The sequence below is a fragment of the Muntiacus reevesi genome, chromosome 7, assembly GCF_963930625.1.
Source record: "Muntiacus reevesi chromosome 7, mMunRee1.1, whole genome shotgun sequence".
NCBI lineage: Eukaryota > Metazoa > Chordata > Mammalia > Artiodactyla > Cervidae > Muntiacus > Muntiacus reevesi.
In genome coordinates this window covers 70627113-70647589 of record NC_089255.1, presented here as the reverse complement: position 1 = coordinate 70647589, position 20477 = coordinate 70627113, and the positions used below count along the sequence as shown (strand labels likewise).

At 42.6% G+C, this 20477-nt stretch overlaps 1 protein-coding gene across 1 annotated transcript in view; it reads right to left on the bottom strand.

The window, feature by feature from the left end:
* PRKCH (protein kinase C eta) overlaps window positions 1-19580 on the bottom strand; it is a 231508-nt gene extending 211928 nt beyond the window's left edge. The window contains exon 1 of the mRNA XM_065940924.1: window positions 19078-19580. Within this exon, the coding sequence (XP_065796996.1) occupies window positions 19078-19440 (363 nt within the window). The 5' untranslated portion in view covers window positions 19441-19580. The remainder of the gene's footprint in view (window positions 1-19077) is intronic.
* Window positions 19581-20477: the final 897 nt, after the last annotated feature.

Below are 20477 nucleotides of genomic sequence, written 5' to 3'. Positions count from 1 at the left end.
CACCAACATCTATATTTACAGGAGTTCGAGTGATCACGTTATATGCTAATAAATGAGCTAGCTCCACCTCCACCACCCTCTGCTTGAGTCTAATTACTACTTTAGCCTTTAAAAGGGCACTCCCTTCGGCTGCAAATGAGTCTGGCACTCCTGTCCAGAAAAGAGCTGGACATCTAGCCTGCATGCTGCCCCTCCCAGGAGCCAGTCCGGCTACACGGCACAGGCAGGCCACTCTGCTCAGGATGCCATCAGCGCACCCCACACAAGCCTCAACCGTTACACTGACTTGTACCACCTCTGGGGTAAGGAGGAGAACCCTTTCTTATCCCTCCCCTCAAGAAGCCCAATTCAACCATTAATTCAGCACCTACGAAACTAGCCACTGGGAATCAGCAGGGTTAGGATAGTCCCTTGCCCTCATGAAGCAAGTTCCTGCCAATGGTCTGAACCAGACACAGTTTGCCTTTATTAATTTTTAAAAATTTTATAGGAATTTAGCCTTTAAAAATTTTTTTTCAATTTTTCAATTTTTTATTGAAGTATAGTTGATCGACAGTGTTGTGCTGGTTTCAGGCACATGGCAAAATGACTATTACCTATGGGGCTTCCCTGGGGGCTCAGTGGTAAAGAACCCGCCTGCCAATGCAGGAGACGCAAGTTCAGTCCCTGGGTTGGGAGGATTCCCTTGGAGGAGGGCATGGCAACCCACTCCAGTATTCTTGCCTGAGAAATCCCATGGGCAAAGGAGCCTGGCGGGCTACAGCCCATAGGGCTGCAAAAGAGTCAAATACAACCTATCTACTGAGCATGGCATGGATTTTTATCTATATAATCTTTTTCAGATCTTTTCCCCATATAGGTTATTACAAAATATTGAATATAGTTCCCTGGGCTACACAGGAGATCTACGTTATCTATTTCACATATATATATACAGTTTGCTTTTAAAAGGCACTGAAGTGTTAGCCCTGTATAAAATGACCCACATGGGTAAAATCCTAGGGGAAAAATACAAATCCCCAAGGGAGATACGGGACAGGAGGTTGTGCCACCATAATAAGCCTGATGAATACTGCCTTTTAGATGAAGACTGAACTTGGGTGTATCCTCCTCCACGGCATCCTCCCTGAAGCAGGTTTACAATCCCCTACGTCCTGCACGCATTTCTATTCCTCAGCTCCCTGATGATGAAACAATGGGCTTGTGCCGTCTGCCTCACTACAAGATGAACTCCTTGAACTGCACCCCGAGCACCTGATGCTCCTCTGGCTGAAGCAGGTGTCCTGGGAATGCCATGTGTGTTGGTATGTTTATCTTCATGCCCTGGCCTGTCTGTGGGTGTGTGAATGGTTACATAGAAAGTGACACATTTTTGCCATGTGACCTCCTTCACCCCTGTCTCCTCCAGTGTTATGTAACAAGTCTTCTATCCAAAATACAAAGGAATACCTGCTCTCCTCCCCCAATATGTACTGAAAATGAAGGCAATTAGTCATGAATAAAAGCAAGAAAACCTAATTAGCTCATCTGTACCTAGAACATAAACTGGGAGACAAGGAGAGATGGGAGAAGGAGTGGGGGAGGGAGATAAGGGCCAGACTTGTGGGAATCTTCCCAAGGGGCCTGAACTTTATAGGCAATGGGAAGCCTTTAAAAGACTGCCAGCAGGACAGAGGTTAAGGTTGGGTTCCAGACAGCTCATCTGGGCAGCTCTGAGGAGGACAGATTTGAGGGAGCAGATTCGTGGTGACCAATTCCAAGGCTACTGAAACAATTTATCTGTGTGATAAGGGCCTGAACAAGTGTGGTGCTGATGGAAAAGAGAAACTGACTCAAGAATATACAGCAAGCCAATTCAGAAGGACTTGGCAGTTGATGAAAATGGGAATGAAGCGAAGAGAGAGAAAACTGCACAATGAAGCCCAGGTGCCCAAACGATGGTGAGATGGGTTCTCAGGGAAAATGCATGGACGAGCAGGCAGGGATAAAGATGGGGTATTTAGTCGTGGGCAGTGTTGACTTCAAGACAGCTGAAGGATGCCCAAGTAGCAGCGAGCATATTAGACATGAGACCTTAGGCCTGTTCTGAACCTTCTAAGCCACAGTTTCCTCAGGTAGGAAACGCAGGAACCATGAACTGCTCATCCCTCAAGACTGTTGCAACAGAATGAAGGAGACAGAGTATAAAGCCCATCGCCCAAAGCCTGCCCCGGTCCAAGAAGCATTAATCAAGTTCAGGGACAAAGACGGGAGATAGAGTTTTAGAAATTCTTGGCCTACGTGCAATACAATTAAGACCATGAGAGCAGATGAGACTATCTGCAGTAAGGAAGACAACAATATAAGGACAAAACCCCAGGAAACACCAACATTAAAGGAGATTAAAGGATGAGGAAAGAGATACAATAGGAAACAAAAAGTTCCCAGAAGGTGCTGAAGAAACACTGAAGCAGGAAGGCAAAGAGAAGGAAGCAGCAGAAGTAAGTGACATGATTTCAAGATCGTCCCTGGGCTTTGCAGGAGTGGTATTCACCGAGTGATGTAGGCAGAAGGCAGCCAGCACTGGGAAGAATGAATGGGCTGGAGAGGACAGACGCAGTCGGCTCTTTGGGAAGATGGCTGAGAGGAGAAGGGGAGACACCCAGCCTCACCTCGAAAGGGAAACAATCAAGGCCAAGACAGGCCTGGGTCATTTATGCTGTGGGGTTGGGGGAACTTGAGTGCTTAGGGATCTGGGTCATTTCTAAAGGGAAGGTGTTGGGAGGAAGGGAGAGGATGAAGGTACAGGAAGTGAATACTGACCCAGACAGACACAGAGGGTCCCAAACAGAGCAGGTATAGGACTGGGCCTCATCCCCAAACGCCTGCAGGATATGCCACAGGTGGGAGCAGGAAGTTCACACCTGCGCACTGCAGTTTTCTTGGAACATCAGGGCCCTCGCCTACAGAGAAGACGCTGGGTGTTAGGAAATAAACTTCAATTCTCTCTGAGTATAACCAGGACTCTAATCTGAGCTCTTCCCACTAATGACTCAAGCAAAAGACAAGTAAGGAAGCAAGGGTCTTGTGAAGAGTAAGGGGAGAGGGAGTTGGGGAATGGTGCTTGGGGATACTTCATTATTTTTCTTCTAATACTCTCAGTTTCTTCCTTTTAATGTAAGCTTCACTGAAGCAAAACTGTCAGCAGGCAATTTGACTTCGAAATACTAACAGAAATAATATTAATGGAAAGTCTCCTTTAATATCTTGACAGGAACAATTTTTTAGAATCATTGTTTTTCCTGTTTTAAAACAAAGTTCTACATTCACAAGCCCAACATGACCAAATTATAGCAGAAGGAATTGACAATGGGCATCAGAAATTCCATTCAGAGAAGAAAATGCACATTGAACTCCTAATTAGGCAACTTCACAGGCCACTTATTTATCTTTCCAGAAACAGGATATGTTTTTAAAAAATAAGCTTAAATGGCAACTATTCCTTCAAGGTCACAGTTAAACCATTATCCAGTTTATGCCCCTCACTGGTGTCCTTTTCTAACCAAAGGCAGGCTGCTGGTTAATAGAGTCCTGACATCTGGTATACCAGAAGACGGTTTGAGTCAGTTTTTCCTACATTGAAAACCACCTCTTATCACTTAAACACAAGTTAGCATTTTATTTGGGGAACCTAGGGTTCAGTTTAGTCTTTCCACACACCTTTTACATGTATTTAAATAAGCAAGGGAAGAAAAATCACACTGGCATATTCACTCTCCCTAAACTACTCCTGAGGCTGCTCTTAAACTCCACAAAGTATTAATGTCTGTATCTGAAATAGGAATATTTTTAAAGAGATGATCTCTTAGCAAAAGTGGATGACAGTGTTTGAATTCTGAGGCTGACTCAAGACATGAGAACAAGGAGGGGCTTCTTCAGTCTACAAAAGTTTCCTGAGTCCCTCCCACATGCAGGGGACTTGGCCAGGGACCAGCGGGGGCGTTGAGGGTCACCGGTGCTCACACAGATAGCTGGATGCTCGCACAGACAGTGGTACAACTGGGCTGAAAGGAGGTCAGCGGGCAACATCAGGCCAACACCCACGAACACATTCTCACTCGCCCCCAGACATCTGCAACAGCAGCGCCCCAGCAAATCAATACAACCACAACCCAGGTACAGGATGTGCATGACAAGAAGGCGAGGGGGCCCAGCAGGGAGACTCAGAAACAATGTCTTCTCCGCAAAGCTTAAGAGCCAACCAAGACTTCGGAACAGCCAAAACCAAGGCTGCAGTGAACATCACTATGAACGCTGTTGGGCCTTACTATGGTGCAGATGAAACTTTTGTTCTGAGAAAGTAAACATTTTCATATCAGAGCACATCTAACTTCAAATCACCCATGAAAGATCTACAACCCCAAACAAGTGTTAACTGATAAAGCTATAGATAATCGATATGGGGGAAATGGTCATATTTTCTGTAAACCAAATCACTATTGTTGGCATCCTTGATTCACCCAGAAATCCACAAGGTCAAATGATGCACTTATAAAATTGTAGTTTTCCTCCTTGAAAGCATGAAAGAATAATTCACATCCAATGCATTATATCTTCAAACTTAAGGAAACATCTTTTAATGCCTATTCAAAGAGGCTATTTACCATCTTTTCTCGGCAATAAACATGCTCATTTCAGCTTTTGAAAGCTGTTTCCACTGGATTTTTGCAACTAAAATATTGCAACTTTACTTCTTTCTGGTTATTCCCCCTAATTCAGAACCTTCTCCCTATTCAGCATCAGATGTGCTAACCAACAGACTCAAACTCAAGGTTTTCCATAAGCTAACTCCGGCCAACATTGCAACTATAGTAATTCTAGCTTCAATTCCCCAGATTCCTTTTGAGATCTTTCAGAATGGACGTATGTGCAGAAATTTCCCCAAACCCAGGATAAGGAAACCATCTCCTCTTTCACCAATAACCATTCTATTGATTTACACACCAGAATCCTAAATAAAAAGCAAATGTGCCAAGAAGGTTAGACTCAAAAACCCTTTCTAAAATTCTAAATTCTAACCTCTAAATTCCTTAAAATTAAAAACTCCAAAATTCTGTGTAAATAAACATCTTACTGCTTTGAAAGCTAATTTCAGAAAAGGCTGGGATCATGACTTCATATTTAAGTACTGGGGTAGAGTGTGGTAATTGTGACTTTGACTTTTCTACAATGATATATGTCATGCACTTGTACTAGTTTACGTAAGTCTTCACTATATTGTCACACAACCCTATGAGATAAGTAGTAAGTTACAAGGAGAAAGCTGGGGCTAGCAGAGGTTAAGTGACCTCGTTAATAAGAGGCAAAATAAAGAGTTGAACCCAATCTGGCTGACACTAACCATCACACTGTGATGCACTGCTAATTATGGTCATTGTCCAATAAAACAATCCTCAAAGCCTGTATTTGTGTGCTATGACTGTCAGTGTAAATTCTGCGTTCTGATTTATATGGCTTAGGCAAATGCTAATGTGTCTTTTTACATTCAACAGAGACTAAATAGACATTGAAGGGATGGTCAGAAACATTCCCATGATCAGGCAGATGCCAAAATAGGCATGATCCAAAATTATTCAAAAATAGACAAAATTATCCAGAGTTAATTCCTCAAATTATACTCAATCAGGTAAATGAGCTTGCAGGAGTCAGCAAGAATCAACTATACCCACTTATAATTTTTGAGGTTTTATTTTCTTTATAATTACCGGCACTATGGTTATTAATTCTCCACACATTTATAGCTTCCTAAAAAATTAAAACACGTGGAACCCTATCAATTATATCACTGCAGTACAGTTATCTTATCTAAGTATTAAAACATTCCATTAATACTTATGACTCCATAGAAAATAAATATATCATTTAAAAATTCAAGAACTGGGAATAAACTTTGATGTTTTTGTTTCCTTTCCTCTTTATATATATATATTTTGGAACCTATAGCACTGAAACAGGTTGCAAGCAGGCAGATGCCTCAGTGTCATTTGAGGGATGCCCACAAAACCACCAGGTGGGTCCGCAATAAAGACTCTGCCTGCCAATGCAGGAGACACCAGATCAATCCCTGGGTCAAGAAGATCCCCTGGAGTAGGAAACCACAACCCACTCTAGTATTCTTGCCTGGAAAATTCCATGGACAGAGGAGCCTTGCAGGCTACAGCCCATGGGGCTGCAAAGAGTCAGACACGAGTGAGTATGCACGCACACGCACAAAACTACAACCTCCCCCATTCCTCAGGAAGCGCCTACATCACCACCTTCATTGTCTAAAGTGAAACCATCCAAATATCTTTCCTTGGCCAATATGATTATTTTCAGAAGGTCCTTGTCAAAATATTAATGTCCTTGGGAGATTAAAAGCAGCCAAAGCTACCATTTCTTGAGGGCCTATTTTGTGCTGAGCATGTTTAATGTATTAAATCTAATCTTTACACCAGTCTTCTTTAGTAGCTAACTAGAACACCATTTTCCAGGAGAGAGAATACAGCTGAAGGGACAGGCTCACTGTGGCAGAGCTGGGATAATACACTGCACCTGCTAACACCAAGTCTATCCTCTTTCTCATACCTTCTGCCTGTTCCTCCACATGTCACCCCTGTTGCCACCTTTGGGCCTTTTCCTGAGCTGTCCCCTGGGCCTGGATGCTCTCTATAATCTTCACATGGCTGGATGCTTCTTGCCACTTGGGTCTCAGCCAAAATGTCACCCTATGAGTCCTCCACCACTCTAGATGAAGCAGTCACCTTGTCACGCTCCATCACACCTCCCTATTTTAATTCTCTACTTAGCACCTAACCACCATGGGCTATTCTTGTCCTTACCTGTTTGCCTGCTTATTGTCTGTCTCTCCACGAGAGGGGAGAAGCCCTGTGAGAGCCGAGATTCTGAATGTTGTGTTCTCTGCCCCAACTATAACACCTAGAACAGAGTGGGTCACCCAGCAGGCACTCAATATAGGTCAATGAATGACTGAATGGCTTTTCTGCTGCCTCCTCCACACAGTAGGATGGTGTCAGGAAAGAATCAAGTCCAGAGAGCTAGATTCAAGCTTCACCTCTGACTAGCTAGGGGGTTGCACTCTGGGCAATCTTCATTCGGCTCAATTTCTAGGATCATCAGGCTATTTTCCAAGGCGTCAGCAAGGTGAGCTGTAACTCAGAAATGGAAAGTCTTGTTGGGCTGGTGGCTCCGATGGTAAAGAATCTGCCTGCAGTGAGGGAGATCTGGGTTTGATCCCTGAGTCGGGAAGATCCCCTGGAGAAGGGAAGAGTTACCCACTCCAGTATCCTGGCCTGGAGAATTCCATGGACAGGGGAGCATGGCAGGCTACAGCCCACGGGGTTGCAAAAGAGTCAGACACAGCTGAGTGACTTTCACTTTCAAGACGGACCCAGGCCACAGGAGACCCGGAATCACAGGACCAGAGGAGCAGGCAGGCACCACGGATTCCGTCGTTCTGTCTTGGACTGGCACAGTGGTTCACCACAAGGCCCGGGACAGCCCAAGAAGAGGGTGAATATTTTAAGTATACTGATAAATCCTATCTTTTTTCACAGGGGTTATCTTAACAAAAGACATCAAGCCAAGGTCATTCAAAATGTCCCAGTTTTTTTTTTTTTTAGCTTTCTATCTATTGCAAACCTCAAAGAAACCCTTCAACAGTAGAGACTTCTGAAAATACCTAAATAACACAACCAAACAGGTCCTAAAATAGGTCAGCATCTAGTATATTTCACCGGGAGCCAGAAGTGAGAACACATTTTAAGTACATGCCCTAGGAATTAGAAATTAATAACAACCTCATTTTTGATACTTTTTAATACCTGAAGCCGGGTATCCACAGTCAGGCTTCTGGGGAACCACGAAACTGATGACACAGTTCCCAGCATGTTGCCAATATGCACATGTGTGCATTTTTCTAGAAACAGGGTCCATAGCTTTTATCATCACTAAAACAGTCCAGGGTTCAAACACGGTTTCAGGAGCATTGCATCTACTAAAAACCCATTCTGAACTCTTCCGTGCTATGATAACTCAAGAGTAATATATAATAAAGCACTTAAGAGATGCACAGCTCACAAATTAATAAACGCATTTTGTTTAGGAAATGCTTATACGGCTTTTGTGTGCTCTTCCAAAAATAATTTCAGAGCCTAGAACAAATCAACATCAGCAGAACAATCTCCAGAAGACATCTCAGAAGGGAGCAGAAACTGCATTGTCTAATGGAACAACGATCAGAGCCACATAACTCTGATACTGGAAGGGGCCACAGAGCACAGGTGGCCCAGCCCCTGCCATCACAGACCAGAACATCAAAGCCCAGGGTGAGGGCAGAGGCACATCAAATATAAGTGTTAGGAGACAGATGCAGAAATAGCACCAAGTAAGTGCAAGAGATAGATATGACTTGCAAATAAAAATTCAGCTTTGTGGTTCTGGTTTAAGCACTTGGAGAACAAGCACTACATTGAGAACATGCTCACACTGGCCCCATATGACTTATTTCATTAAGGTAATTATGAGGGGCTCATGTTGGCCCTGGTTCTATCCTCTGGCAAATTTCTTAACTTTTTTTTCCCTAAACCGTAGAGCAAACTAAACACTTTTGGTTGCCTTTTAAGCATTTCTCCCTCTGTAAGGTCAAAATTGTGTCGGGGTGAAACTTATGTAAAAATCAAAGGAACTTTCCAGAAGGCAGCACATAATTAAAGCACTGTTGGTATAGTCGTTCTATTAAAATATTCTAGATGTTTTGACAATCACTGCTCTAATGTACTGGTGCTACAGAAACACACTAACATAATAATCTTGATAAATCTCCCTATATGATTCTCAACAAAAATTTCCCATCTCATAAAATTCTCCAGTATAGCACTTAAACACTACAATAGCCAATACCCTTGGGCCCATTCTGCCATCTAATTAAAATGTCTATCGTACAAGTGATTTATAGGACTTGTCATCACGTAGGGTGGATCTATAGACTGGTGGCTACAGACACCTCATGACAACAGAGCATTAATTACCATGCTAGTGAGAATGGTTTCTAGCAAAAGCTCAAAGGGTGGGATTCTCAGTCTCTCTCTGATGCAAGAAAACAGGGACATAACTTACCAGTCCCACAGAACAAGGAGCCCATTAGTGTAAATCAAGAGATACAATTGCATGACTTAAAATGAGAACCCATTGTAATTCTTTAAGGTTGATTCTAAGCCAAGGAAATAACACCAACATCACTACCAATGCTAAAAGTCATTTAGACATGAGCTAAATCCTCTCCAAGCCTGAGCAATTTAGATTTGGGCCAATTTAATTCTTAGGAGTTACTAACTTTGATAAGACATAAGTCATGTTGACTGCTTAAAACCAAACCAATTACTCCAAAAGCAAAGAAATGATGTAATTGCCTAACATATGGAGGCAGCAGCTTTAGAGATGGAAGGGTCCCTCGAGAGACTCTAGTGCAATCCCCTCCTGCTAGAAACAAGGGAGCTGAGAGCCTATTACACAGAGGCTTGCCTGAGGTCACAGCTGACAGATGGCAAAGCCAAACCTTGACCCCAGCTCTCCTGACTCTCATAGCGCAGTACTTAGATATTGCTGTAAGTTGCACAATGAAATACAAAGAGTTTCTTTTTTAATTGGGTAGTTAATACCAAGCTAATTTGCAGTTAAAGTTAACTTCCCATATATTCACTAATAAGCCAGCTTCCACTAAAATTTTAGGAAACATATTAATAGGTAAATAAATATCTAAATAAGCAAATATCTAATTTAATATATTTAATAAATGACTACATATCTAAATAGATTTGAATAAGTCTATCTTCATATCTATGTAGATGTTAGTGTATAAGTGTGTGTGTGATGTTAGTATATAAGTGTGTGTCTGTCACATATCACAAGAGCTAAGGAAACAGTAATGCTTTAGTTAGAGCTTCGGTTCCCGCATTCTGAAAACAAATACTTGAGCTATCATAGATTCAAAAACTCAAAAACCTCCCAGGATCAAGCAGCTAATAGGGGACTGAGTATTAGGGAGTGGTGAGGTCTGAAGCAAACCCCACAGAACGAAATGTCTTCAGAGTCAATGTTAAAAACATCTCTGTCAAATGAATACATCTGCAGGGCATCCATGGGCCTAAGAGTTGTCAGGCTTTTTGTTACTGTTCCGAACAAGATGATCTTCCTGCGGCAACATCTATGATTCTTTTCTGATCTGCACAAAACTTAGAATGTTTGATGGTTCAAAAAAAGGTGCTACTGTTTTCTTTCTTGGGGAGTTAAATGTTCTTTCAGGTCATCTGTTCATAGACATTGAAATTTAGTTCCCTCCAAACTTTCAGAAGATGGAAAGCTTTCTAGGAATCAGGAACATTTACCTTTCAAAAGGATCGGTGATTATCTCTCTGGGAAAATATTATCAAGTCAGAAGTTCCTTTTCTTCTTTTGAGGGATGGTTTTTCCAAATCCTTTAACTGAAGTAGACCTGAGCGGCCATGCTATCTATACTGAAGCCTTAAAAATTAGCTGTTTTTTCTCCAGGAAAATGTTTCTGGTCTCCCCAAAGTTGGCACTCACCAGCATCATAGATCTTACTTCTGTCCTGTCATTTCCTAGTTGTTTTCCCCGGTCACCGCTTCCCCAGTCTCTCTCCCCCATGGGATTATGAGGTCTATGAAGAAAAGGACCATGTCTGTCTTGCCCACTGGCCTCTCCAGAGCAGAGCACCATGCCTGGTACATAGGACATGCTCAATGGTGGAGGAAGGCTCATTCAGGGCTTGGCATTTCATAAAGAAACATGTAATAGTCTGTCAGCAGCTACCCCAGGGGCAGAGGGGATGAACCTCAGTCAACAGTCCACACTTTTAAACCCTGAACTCCTCTGATCAATATCATACACTTCCACGAGAGCCCAATCAATTCATACATCTGTCCTTTCAGGAGAGAGGGGAAGGGGACAATAGCGATCTTAGGGTGCTGAGGGAACACCAAGGAGGAGGAGAGCCAATCCCAGACTTGGTACATCAGGGAAAGTTTCCTGGGCCAAGTGATGTCTCCAGCGAGACACGAAGTACAGGCAGGAATTAGCATGATGCCTCTTGAGGAAATGAAAGCTGCTCATTGTGGCTGGAGCATGAAAGTGTGGGTTGGGGAGAGGTGAGCCATAAGGCTGGAGAGGAAATCAGAGCCCAGCTCATGAACACATTCTATACCATTTTAAAGAGTTGTACTTTATCTAAGGGCAGTGGGGAACCACTGAAAGGTTTTAAGTAAAGGAATGATAATCAGCTTGGCAATTGAGAAAGATAATTTTGAATACAGCAGTGATGAAAGTGGAAAGAAAGTGTTCAGGCACTGAGTTTCAGGCCTCATTTTTATCATATTCTAACAACATGGGGCCAGCAGCCAACATAAATGGAGTACCAGACCTAGCCAACTGTTTTGCAAAATAGAACAAAGACTACAAAGAATCCAAGGCATCTCTCTGATTCTACGTAAATGCTACCCACCTCGTAAAAAATTACTGCACTTTTACTATCACAAACAGTCATCATTCTAAACTCTTGCTAGACACCAAAACTGTACGAAGAATTACATAAGATACAATGATTCACTCTGCCCACCAACCTCATTAGCTCTCCACTGTTCAAGTACAACCAAATTTAACATGTCAGGCTCACAAATTACCAGTGAACAAAGTTACATCATATTAACAGGTTTGGTGATCAGTCTTTTAAAATGAGCAAAAGCCAGTAATTTTCCAAATGCAATTTTCAATTTATTATCATATACAAAGGACAAAAATCTGATCCAGTCTTTAAAGCACAAGTTGATGTGCAATTAATTAATTTTTTAAATGGAACACTGATCATTGGAATAACTGGTCACTCCTCAACTACTTTTAAAAGATGAATGTTTAAGTAAAAATCTTTCCAAAGTGCTTACATTCTACTTGCTCCAAAAACACATTTTGACAAATATTTAGTACCTACTATACACCTGACATTGGAGAAGACAATGGCAACCCACTCCAGTACTCTTGCCTGGAAAATCCCATGGACAGAGAAGCCTGGTAGGCTGCAGTCCATGGGGTCGCTAAGAGTCAGACATGACTAGGTGACTTCACTTGCTTTTAGCGTGTATCGGGAGGTTTATCCCAGTATATGTGAATTGTATTATATATTTTGTGTCTTCAGTTTCATGATAAGAATTTTGCTGCAGTGGGGCTGGCTATTTCTCATCATGGTTAAGTTGTGGTTCAAATGTTTCAGGCATTTTCCAGACCACATTATCTATTACCTTTCAATGCCCTCAACACTCTCAGATCATTGTTAATCTGTTTTATTATACCCTTCTCTTTTGGGCTATAAGCACCTTGAGATCAGGGACCCCCATCTCTCTTATTCACTGTTCTAAGTCCAGCATCTTGAGCAGTGTCAGGTGTATGCTGCTGCTGCTAAGTTGCTTCAGTTGTGTCCGACTCTAAAATGTTTTCCTCCTAAACACTCCACCCCAACTGACTCCAAAGTAAAACAACCATGAGAATGAAAAACTACACAACAAAATACAAAAGAGAATGACCCAACAGATAGTGAATCTAGAAGATTCAATCTGATGCTCTAAATCCATGCAGCTGGATCCACTAATCAAGGGCAAAGACAATCAGTGATTGTCCAGTGGTAACCTGGCTGCTTCCTGACAAGACCACCAGACGGGCACCCTGAGTGAGAAGTTGAGAGAACGCAGCCCTCCCAGCACTGGAGGGAACAGAATGTCTTCAGGAGGGTTGGACCAGGAAAACAGCTTGGGATCCTGCCAAGCAGGTCCTTCCTTCCTGAGGGGATGCCAAGGTCTTTCCATGACGCAGCCTCCAGCTCCTCCTGCCTCCTCCCATGTCCCCACGTCCTGCAATGAGTATATGAGGTGCCAGTCCCCGTGTGGAAAGTTAGCAAATAGCGAGCAAACAAGTGAAAGAAGGAAATAAGGTTTTAACTTGGACAAATTTTCGGGTATCACAGGTCCAAGAAATTATACAAAATAAACCAGTTCGAGAAGGAACAGAAAAAAAAGCTGACAGTGATAATTTAGAAAATGAGATTGTCATAAAGTCAGAAACTATATTGAATGACTTTGTTTTTGTTTTTTTTTAAATGCTCCTACTCTGATCATTTTTCTTTCTTTATTTTTTTTTTTTTTTTTTTTTTGCACTAAAGAGACAATGTCATTTTCGAGAGTCAGCCTTGGCTCAAATCTAATTCAGGCATTTTACTTACTTAACATCTTCTTTGGAAAAATAAGGATAATAAATCCTCATTGTTTTTTCCCTACAGCTTTATTGGGTATACTTGCCCACATGCACATACTTAACAGCGAACTATCTGAAGCACTTAGACATAAGTATATAACTGGGACACTATCACCACAATCAAAATAATGAATACGTTCATTTCCCTCAAAAGTTTCTTTATGCCTTCTTTGTAATCCATCCCTCCATCACTTTCATTCCCCTGGCCCCAGGCAACCACTGCTCTGCTTCCTATCACGGCAAATTACATTTTTCTATAATTTTACATAAATGAAAACATCCACTATGTATTCTCTCTGTCTGGCTTCTTTCAGTACATAAAGTACATATTTTGAGATTCATTCATTTTGTTGCATGTATCAACAGGTCATTACTTTTTATTATTGGGTAGTATTCCATTGTATAGATACATAATTTGCTTAAATATTCACCTGTTGACTGACATTTTCCAGTTTGGGGGCTATATAACAAGTAAAGCAGCTAAAAATATTTGTGTACAAGTCTCTCTATAAATGGTTTCATTTCTCTTAAAAGGAGCTAGGTCCCACAGTAAGTACATTTCTAACACTAAGAAAGTGTCAAGAGTTGTTTTCCAATGCGACTATTGCTTTATATCCCTCACAATAGTATATGACAGTTCCAGTTACTCTATTTGCTCACTCACACTTGGTATGATCAGTTTCTTTAATTTTAGCCTTTCCCATGAGTTTTGGTCTTAATTTACTTTTCCTTAACTAATCTTTTACTGTGCTATTTTCCATGAAGGGTGCCTATTCAAATCTTTGTCCCATTTTTAATTTGAATACATTTCTCATTGCATCCCATTTTTAAACTGAGTATTTTTCTCATTGTCATTTTATATATTCCTGTTAAAAGTCCCCTGTCTGATGTACATGTTACAAATAATTTCTCCCAGTGGATTGTGTCTTCTTCTTCTTAAAAATCTTCTGAAAAGCAATAGTTAATAGTCTGATTTGATTTCTTTATAGTACTTGCTTTTTGGATCCTATCTGAAAAATACTTGCAGTGACCAAGGTCACTAAGATTTTCGTCTATGTTTTCTTATAAAAGTTTTACAGATAAAATCCTACTGTTAGGTCTATGATCCATTTTCAGTTAATTTTTGTGTATAATGTAAGATTAAAGTCAATGCACAAGTTTCTGCATTTAGCTATTCAATTGTTCAAGTAGCACTTGAGAAAATTATCATTTTCACAATGGAACTGCTTTGACATCTTTGTCAAAAGAAAGTCAACTGATCATATACGTATGAATCTATTTCTAGACTCTCTTCTATTCCACTGATCTCTGACTCTCTTTAATACCACATTACCTTGATTACGGTAGTGTTGTAATAAGTCCTGAAATCAAATACTTTAAGTCCTCCAACTCATTCTTTTTCAAAATTATTCTTAGATAAGTCTGGGTCCTTCACATGTTCATATAAACTTTAGAATCAGCTTGTTAATTTTTACAACAAAACCTGATGATATTTTGACTAGAAATGCTTAAATCTACTGAACAGTTTGGGAAGATGTGAGGTCTTAAGAATATTGAATCTTCCCATTTATGAACACAGTATTTCTCTCCATTTATTTAGATCTTTAATTTATTTCAGCAATGGTCTGTCATTTTCAGTGACCAAGTCTTACATGTTTCACTAGATTTATCCAATTTCATATTTTGATGCTCTTTTAAATGGTATTTTTCTATTTCAGTTTTCAGTTGTCCACTGAGAGTATGAAGAAACAAGTAACTTGTAGATTGGTTTGGATCCTGCAAACTAGCTAAACCTAGCCTGTTGGTTCTAGTAACCCTTTTGTAGATGTCTTAGAATTTTCTATAGACACTTTAACTTCTTCCTTTGCAGGCACTTTATTAATTGCCTATTGTATTGACTGTGACCTCCACTACACCGCTGAACATAAGTGGTAAGGGTAGCTATCCTCGCCACTCGTGATCTTAGGGGGATATTATTCAGTTTTTCACCATCAACACATTACTTGTAGGTTTCTCACAGCTGTCCTTCATCTGGTTGAAAAGTGCCCTTCTATTACTAATTTGTTGAGTTTTTATCATGAATGGATATTGACTTTTGTCAAATTCTTTATCTATTGACTTAATCATATGAATCTTTTTTGTTATTAACCTATTCTGTTAATTTGAAGAGTTGCACTGATTGATTTTAAATGTTTAGTCAACCATGAACCTTGCAGTCCTGGTTATAACCCCATTTGATCATTTGCTATATTACTGGGTGTGATTTCCTGAAATTTAAGATTTTTTAATATCTACACTCAGAAGGGGCATTGGTCTATAGTTCCATTTATTTGCAAAGCATCCATCAAGTTTTAGTATAAAGGTAATGTTGGCCTCATGAAATGTGCCAGGATGTGTTTCCTTTTCTTCTGTTTTCTGGAACAGTTTGTGTAATTGCCAATGTTTCTTCCTTAAATGTATGATAGAACTCACCAGTTAAGCCACCTGGGACCTCAAGTTTGTACTGTGGAAGGTTTTTTAACTACAAATTCAATTGCCTTAATGGACATAAAGCTAGTTGTTTGAATGAGTTTTGGTCATCTATATCTTTCAAGGAATTTGTTCATCTCATCTAAATTGTGAAATTTACTGGCATAAAGTTATTCATAATATTCTTATTTTTTTTAACGTCCATAGGCTCTATAGTGACGTTTTCTCATTTCTAACATCAGTAATTTGTGTCATCTTTTTTCTTGATTATTCTGGCTTGAGATTTATCAATTTTATTGCGTGTGTGTATGTTTTTCCAAAGAACCAACGTTTTTGTTTCATGGATTTTTCTCTACTGTTTCTGTTTTCTACTTCACTGATTTCTGCTATCGTTACATTTCTTTCTTTCTGCTTACCTAGGATTTAACTGGTTCTTACTTTCCTAGTTTCAGGGAGAAACTCAGGTCTGTGAAATCTTTTCTAACTGAAGAGTTTAACACTGAATTTCCATTTAAGAACTTCTTTAGCTGTCATATTATATCTCACTACCTCCTTGGATATAATGCAAATTAAATGAAATAAATGTAGTTAGGAAAGAAATGGTTGACTGCCTAATCCATGGCAGACACTGTGCCTGGTACTAGGAATGTGCGCTAAGTCACTTCAGTTGTGTTCGAGCCTAGGAACTGTAGCCCGTGAGGCTCCCCTGTCCAGTGGATTCTCCAGGCAAGAATACAGGAATGGGTTGCCGTGCCCTCCTCGGTACCAGGAATATAACTGCATAAAATAGATCTCTTTCTCTCATCAAGCTTAGAAGGTAATATCAATGAAACTGGTACAAAATCAATATCAAACGCTATCTTCTTAATACTTAGAAACTATGTTAAGCAAAAAAGCATAACAACTTTGTTTTATTCTAATAATAAAGGTATCTTCTGTTTTTGTCTCTTCTCCTGATCTAGGAAGAATTAAACTGCTAGTTTATTTTCATTGTTTAGCAACCTGTAATTTCAGTTGCAAAAAATAAATTTATCGTGGAGTAAATTATTCCATTTATAGTTTTCTGAATAAACTACGCATTTCAATTTAATATGCTAAGGACAAATAAGTACTTCTGTAATTCTAAATTTCAAAACGACTTTAGACCTATAGAGGATGATTTAAAAAACAAGCGTTGCATATACTTTCAAATATTTTAACAAAATTATTTTCTTAACAAAAATTTTTTTAAAAAGGAAACTCACTGCCTATTTTATCTACCCTATCATCACAGTTTCAAAATACCAAGAATTTTTAAAATTCTGCCTCCTCACTGAATGAGTGTCTGACAAATCACCAATTTCAAGGTCATTTAAACGCTGATATATCCTACCAAACCCTTGTATTTTTCAGAATACCACTACTGGGTTACATTAAATACCTAATTAATTCAGACAATTAGGATATGTAACTTTAATTTACATTTAAATCTACAGCCAGTGGGAAAATCTAAATAGGGACCCCCACTTTTTCAAGTAACCTGAATCTTCCTATACTTATGCTTTTCGAGCCCTTACCCTGTGGTCTTCATTTAGGCTACAGGTTCTCAATCTTGACTGCATACTGGGATCACCCGGAGAGTCGAAAAATACTGATGCTGGTGTCCACAGCCAGAGTCTCGTCTAGAGTCTTTACAAGCAGGGAGTTTTAAAAGTCCCTCAGGTGATTCAAATGTGCAGATTACGGGTAAAGTAAACCAGTCTAGGATCTCTCTTGGAAAGCATGCTTCTAATGGCCATCGGTCAGTCTGCACCATTAAATTTCAGAACCCGGTTCTTTAGAACTTTGCCCAACCTAACTCCTAACCGGATACTAACTTAATAATTTCATTCAGATTCCTAGACTGACCTCTACTTCCTATTCAGAAATTCACAAAATAAAATGTCAATCTGTATTTTGGTCGTTCCTCTCCAATCCACTTCTAAATTCCACAAAGTAAATTCAGCTGAAGGGAAATTAACTCAATATAATTTAATGTTACAGTTAAACAGTCATTATGGTTTTTCCTCCTACTTTAAAAGACTACTCCACAAGATAGCTGCAATTTTACAAAATATATGATAAAAGTATCAATTCCTCAAAGTGTAAAATAAATATCTAAATGAGTCTTTCTTATTATCCATCTGATTCCCCCACTTGTTAATTTCAAACAGGTTTCAATTCTGGCCTCAAAACTGGCATCCTCCAGAATTTAAATCATTAAACTCCTGAGAGTCTTCAAAGGACTTATTTGGCCAAACCAGACCACTTCATTCTAATTATCATTTCATCACATACATGTGGGAAGGATAACACCTGCATCACAAAGGCAGTATGAAGATTAAGAAGCAAAAGCATTTTAGCACTGTGTAGAGTGCTCTAGACATTTTAATTTATTTGCAGCAGACATTTTGCCTCATGGGAACTATGTGAAAAGCACAGGCAAGTAGGAAGTTACGGGTAACTACTTGTCAATACACAGAAACACAAGCAGGTGAGGTGAGAAACCCGGGGTGGTTCACAAACTGCTGAGGAGCCCTGGAAACTCTCAAGACCAGTAACAGCACTAACTGCAGGAATCAGACCTCTTGGGCTGAAACTGAACTGAAGTCACCTGCAAACACATGTAAACCTCATCTCCTTGAAAAACTGCTTAACAAAACTTTGCCAACTGCAGACCCAGGCACTCCGATCCCTGCCAGGGTAGGTTATTTACCTCTGGGATGTAATGGACGTGCATGCTGAAACACGTGTGCACGTCTGAGCGGCTGAACCAACATGTATCCATAAACATTATGAATAATACCTGCGAGAATGCAAGGCTTTCGCTTAAGAAACGCTTAAAGATCTTTACCCAAATCAAGTCACTTTCCTAACACACCTTCCTTGCCTTTCCTGTATTACCCGCGTGCAGAGAGTTGGGGCGCCTAACTCAGTCTGGGCGGGGAGGGGGGTGGGGTGACCGCCCCTTCCCCCGACTTCCCGTTAGCCCAAGCTGCCATCCCCAAGAGGAACCGTATCCAGGATGGCTTCTTCGAGGCACAGCTGTACCCTCGCACACCCACCGCGGTCGCATCACCAGAACCACGGGCCACCTGGACGTGGACCAAAAGTGGAGGGAATCCCTTGAGGCGCGGAGCCGGGGACGATGGGAAAGCGGGGCAGGGGCACGTTCTGTAACATCAAGGAAGGGAAAGGTGCGGAGTGGACACCAAGGGGAGGGCTCCAGGTACTCACCCAGCCCTCGAAGGTGTCCGAGGCGCCGGCCGTGCGCAGCAGCTCCTGGAATTGCAGGGTGCAGTTCGCCACAAAGTGGTCGTAGCCCAGGGGCGTCTCGTGGAAGACGGCCAGCTCCAGGTGGCCCCCGTCGGTGACGTTGGCGCAGAACTCCTCATTGTACGTGGGCTTGTTGGTCTTCTGCTTCGTGCTGGTTTGGCCCACGCGGACCTGGTCCACGCTCACCGTCAGGTAGGGGTCCAGCAGCTGATAGCCCTTCTTGAAGAGCGAGTGGCGCAGGGACCAGCGGGTGGGTTGCAGCCCCACGGCCTCGCCAATGCGGACCCTCAAGTAGCCATTGAACTTCATGGTGCCGGACGACATGCCGACGCCGCTGTCCCGCCCCGGGGACCGCGCGGTCTCGCAGCCGGAGAGCGGGGAGCCCTCGCTCAGGCCAGCCCTCGCGGCGGCCGCAGGAGTGGACGCAGCTCCCGGGAAAAGCAGCACCCAAGCTCCCCTCGACCGGCCATTCTGCCTCCTCCGCCGGACCTTCCCTCCCCTCCTTCCCTCCCTCCCTCCCTCGCGAGGTGGAAAGGAGGGGAGCCGGGCGCCGAGCCCTCAGCGGGCCGGGGTCGCCCGACCGTCCCTCTCGAGCGCGCGGCGCCTCCCGGGGGCTCGCACGGGACTCGCCCCTTCTTCAGGGCCAGGAAGCGCCTCTCCCGGGAGAGCCGGAGCGACCCGTCCGGTTAGCTCGAGCCTCCAGCGTCTCCTGCCCCCGCCTCCGCCCGCTCCGGCTCCGGCTCCTGCCCCCGCCTCCGCGGGCTCACGCTCTCCCCCACTCGGCGAGCTTCAAACCAGGAAGCAGCTGCCGCCGCATCCCCGGCAGGAGCGTCGAGCCGCTCGGCTCCAAGTTCACAGCCAGCCTACAAGGGGCTCGCGCCGTGCGAAGCCCGGGGGCGTGGCGCGCAGCCGGAGCCCGGCCCTGCGTTCGGGCAGTGGCCTGGCGCACGCAGCGCGGGGAGCCCCGCGCGGGTCGATTCGCACCGCTCTGGGCGCACTCGCTGCAGCAGGGTCTGGCGGGGCGCTCGGGGCTGGAGGTTACCCCAGGTGCAGGCCAAAAAGGGAAGGGCTTGTGGCCCAGCCCCAGCAAACACCTGAGGCGTGGGAGACAGACCCAGCGAGAGCTGGAAGGCGGGTTAGAGAAGGAACAGGGAACCCGCACGGCTGGGAGACGCCGCGCCCACCTTCCCAGCCTAGGAGGTGGTCTGGCTACCCAGCCTGACCATCTGCGAGAGGCCCTGGCCGGCCGGAGGCGGGTGCATGGCGGGGAGGTTCCTTTTCCTAATCTTTACAGGGATGGCTCATCCCGAGTTCAGCTCGGGCCCATCCTGTTGTGCGCCTTTCCTGCGGAGAGTAATTAA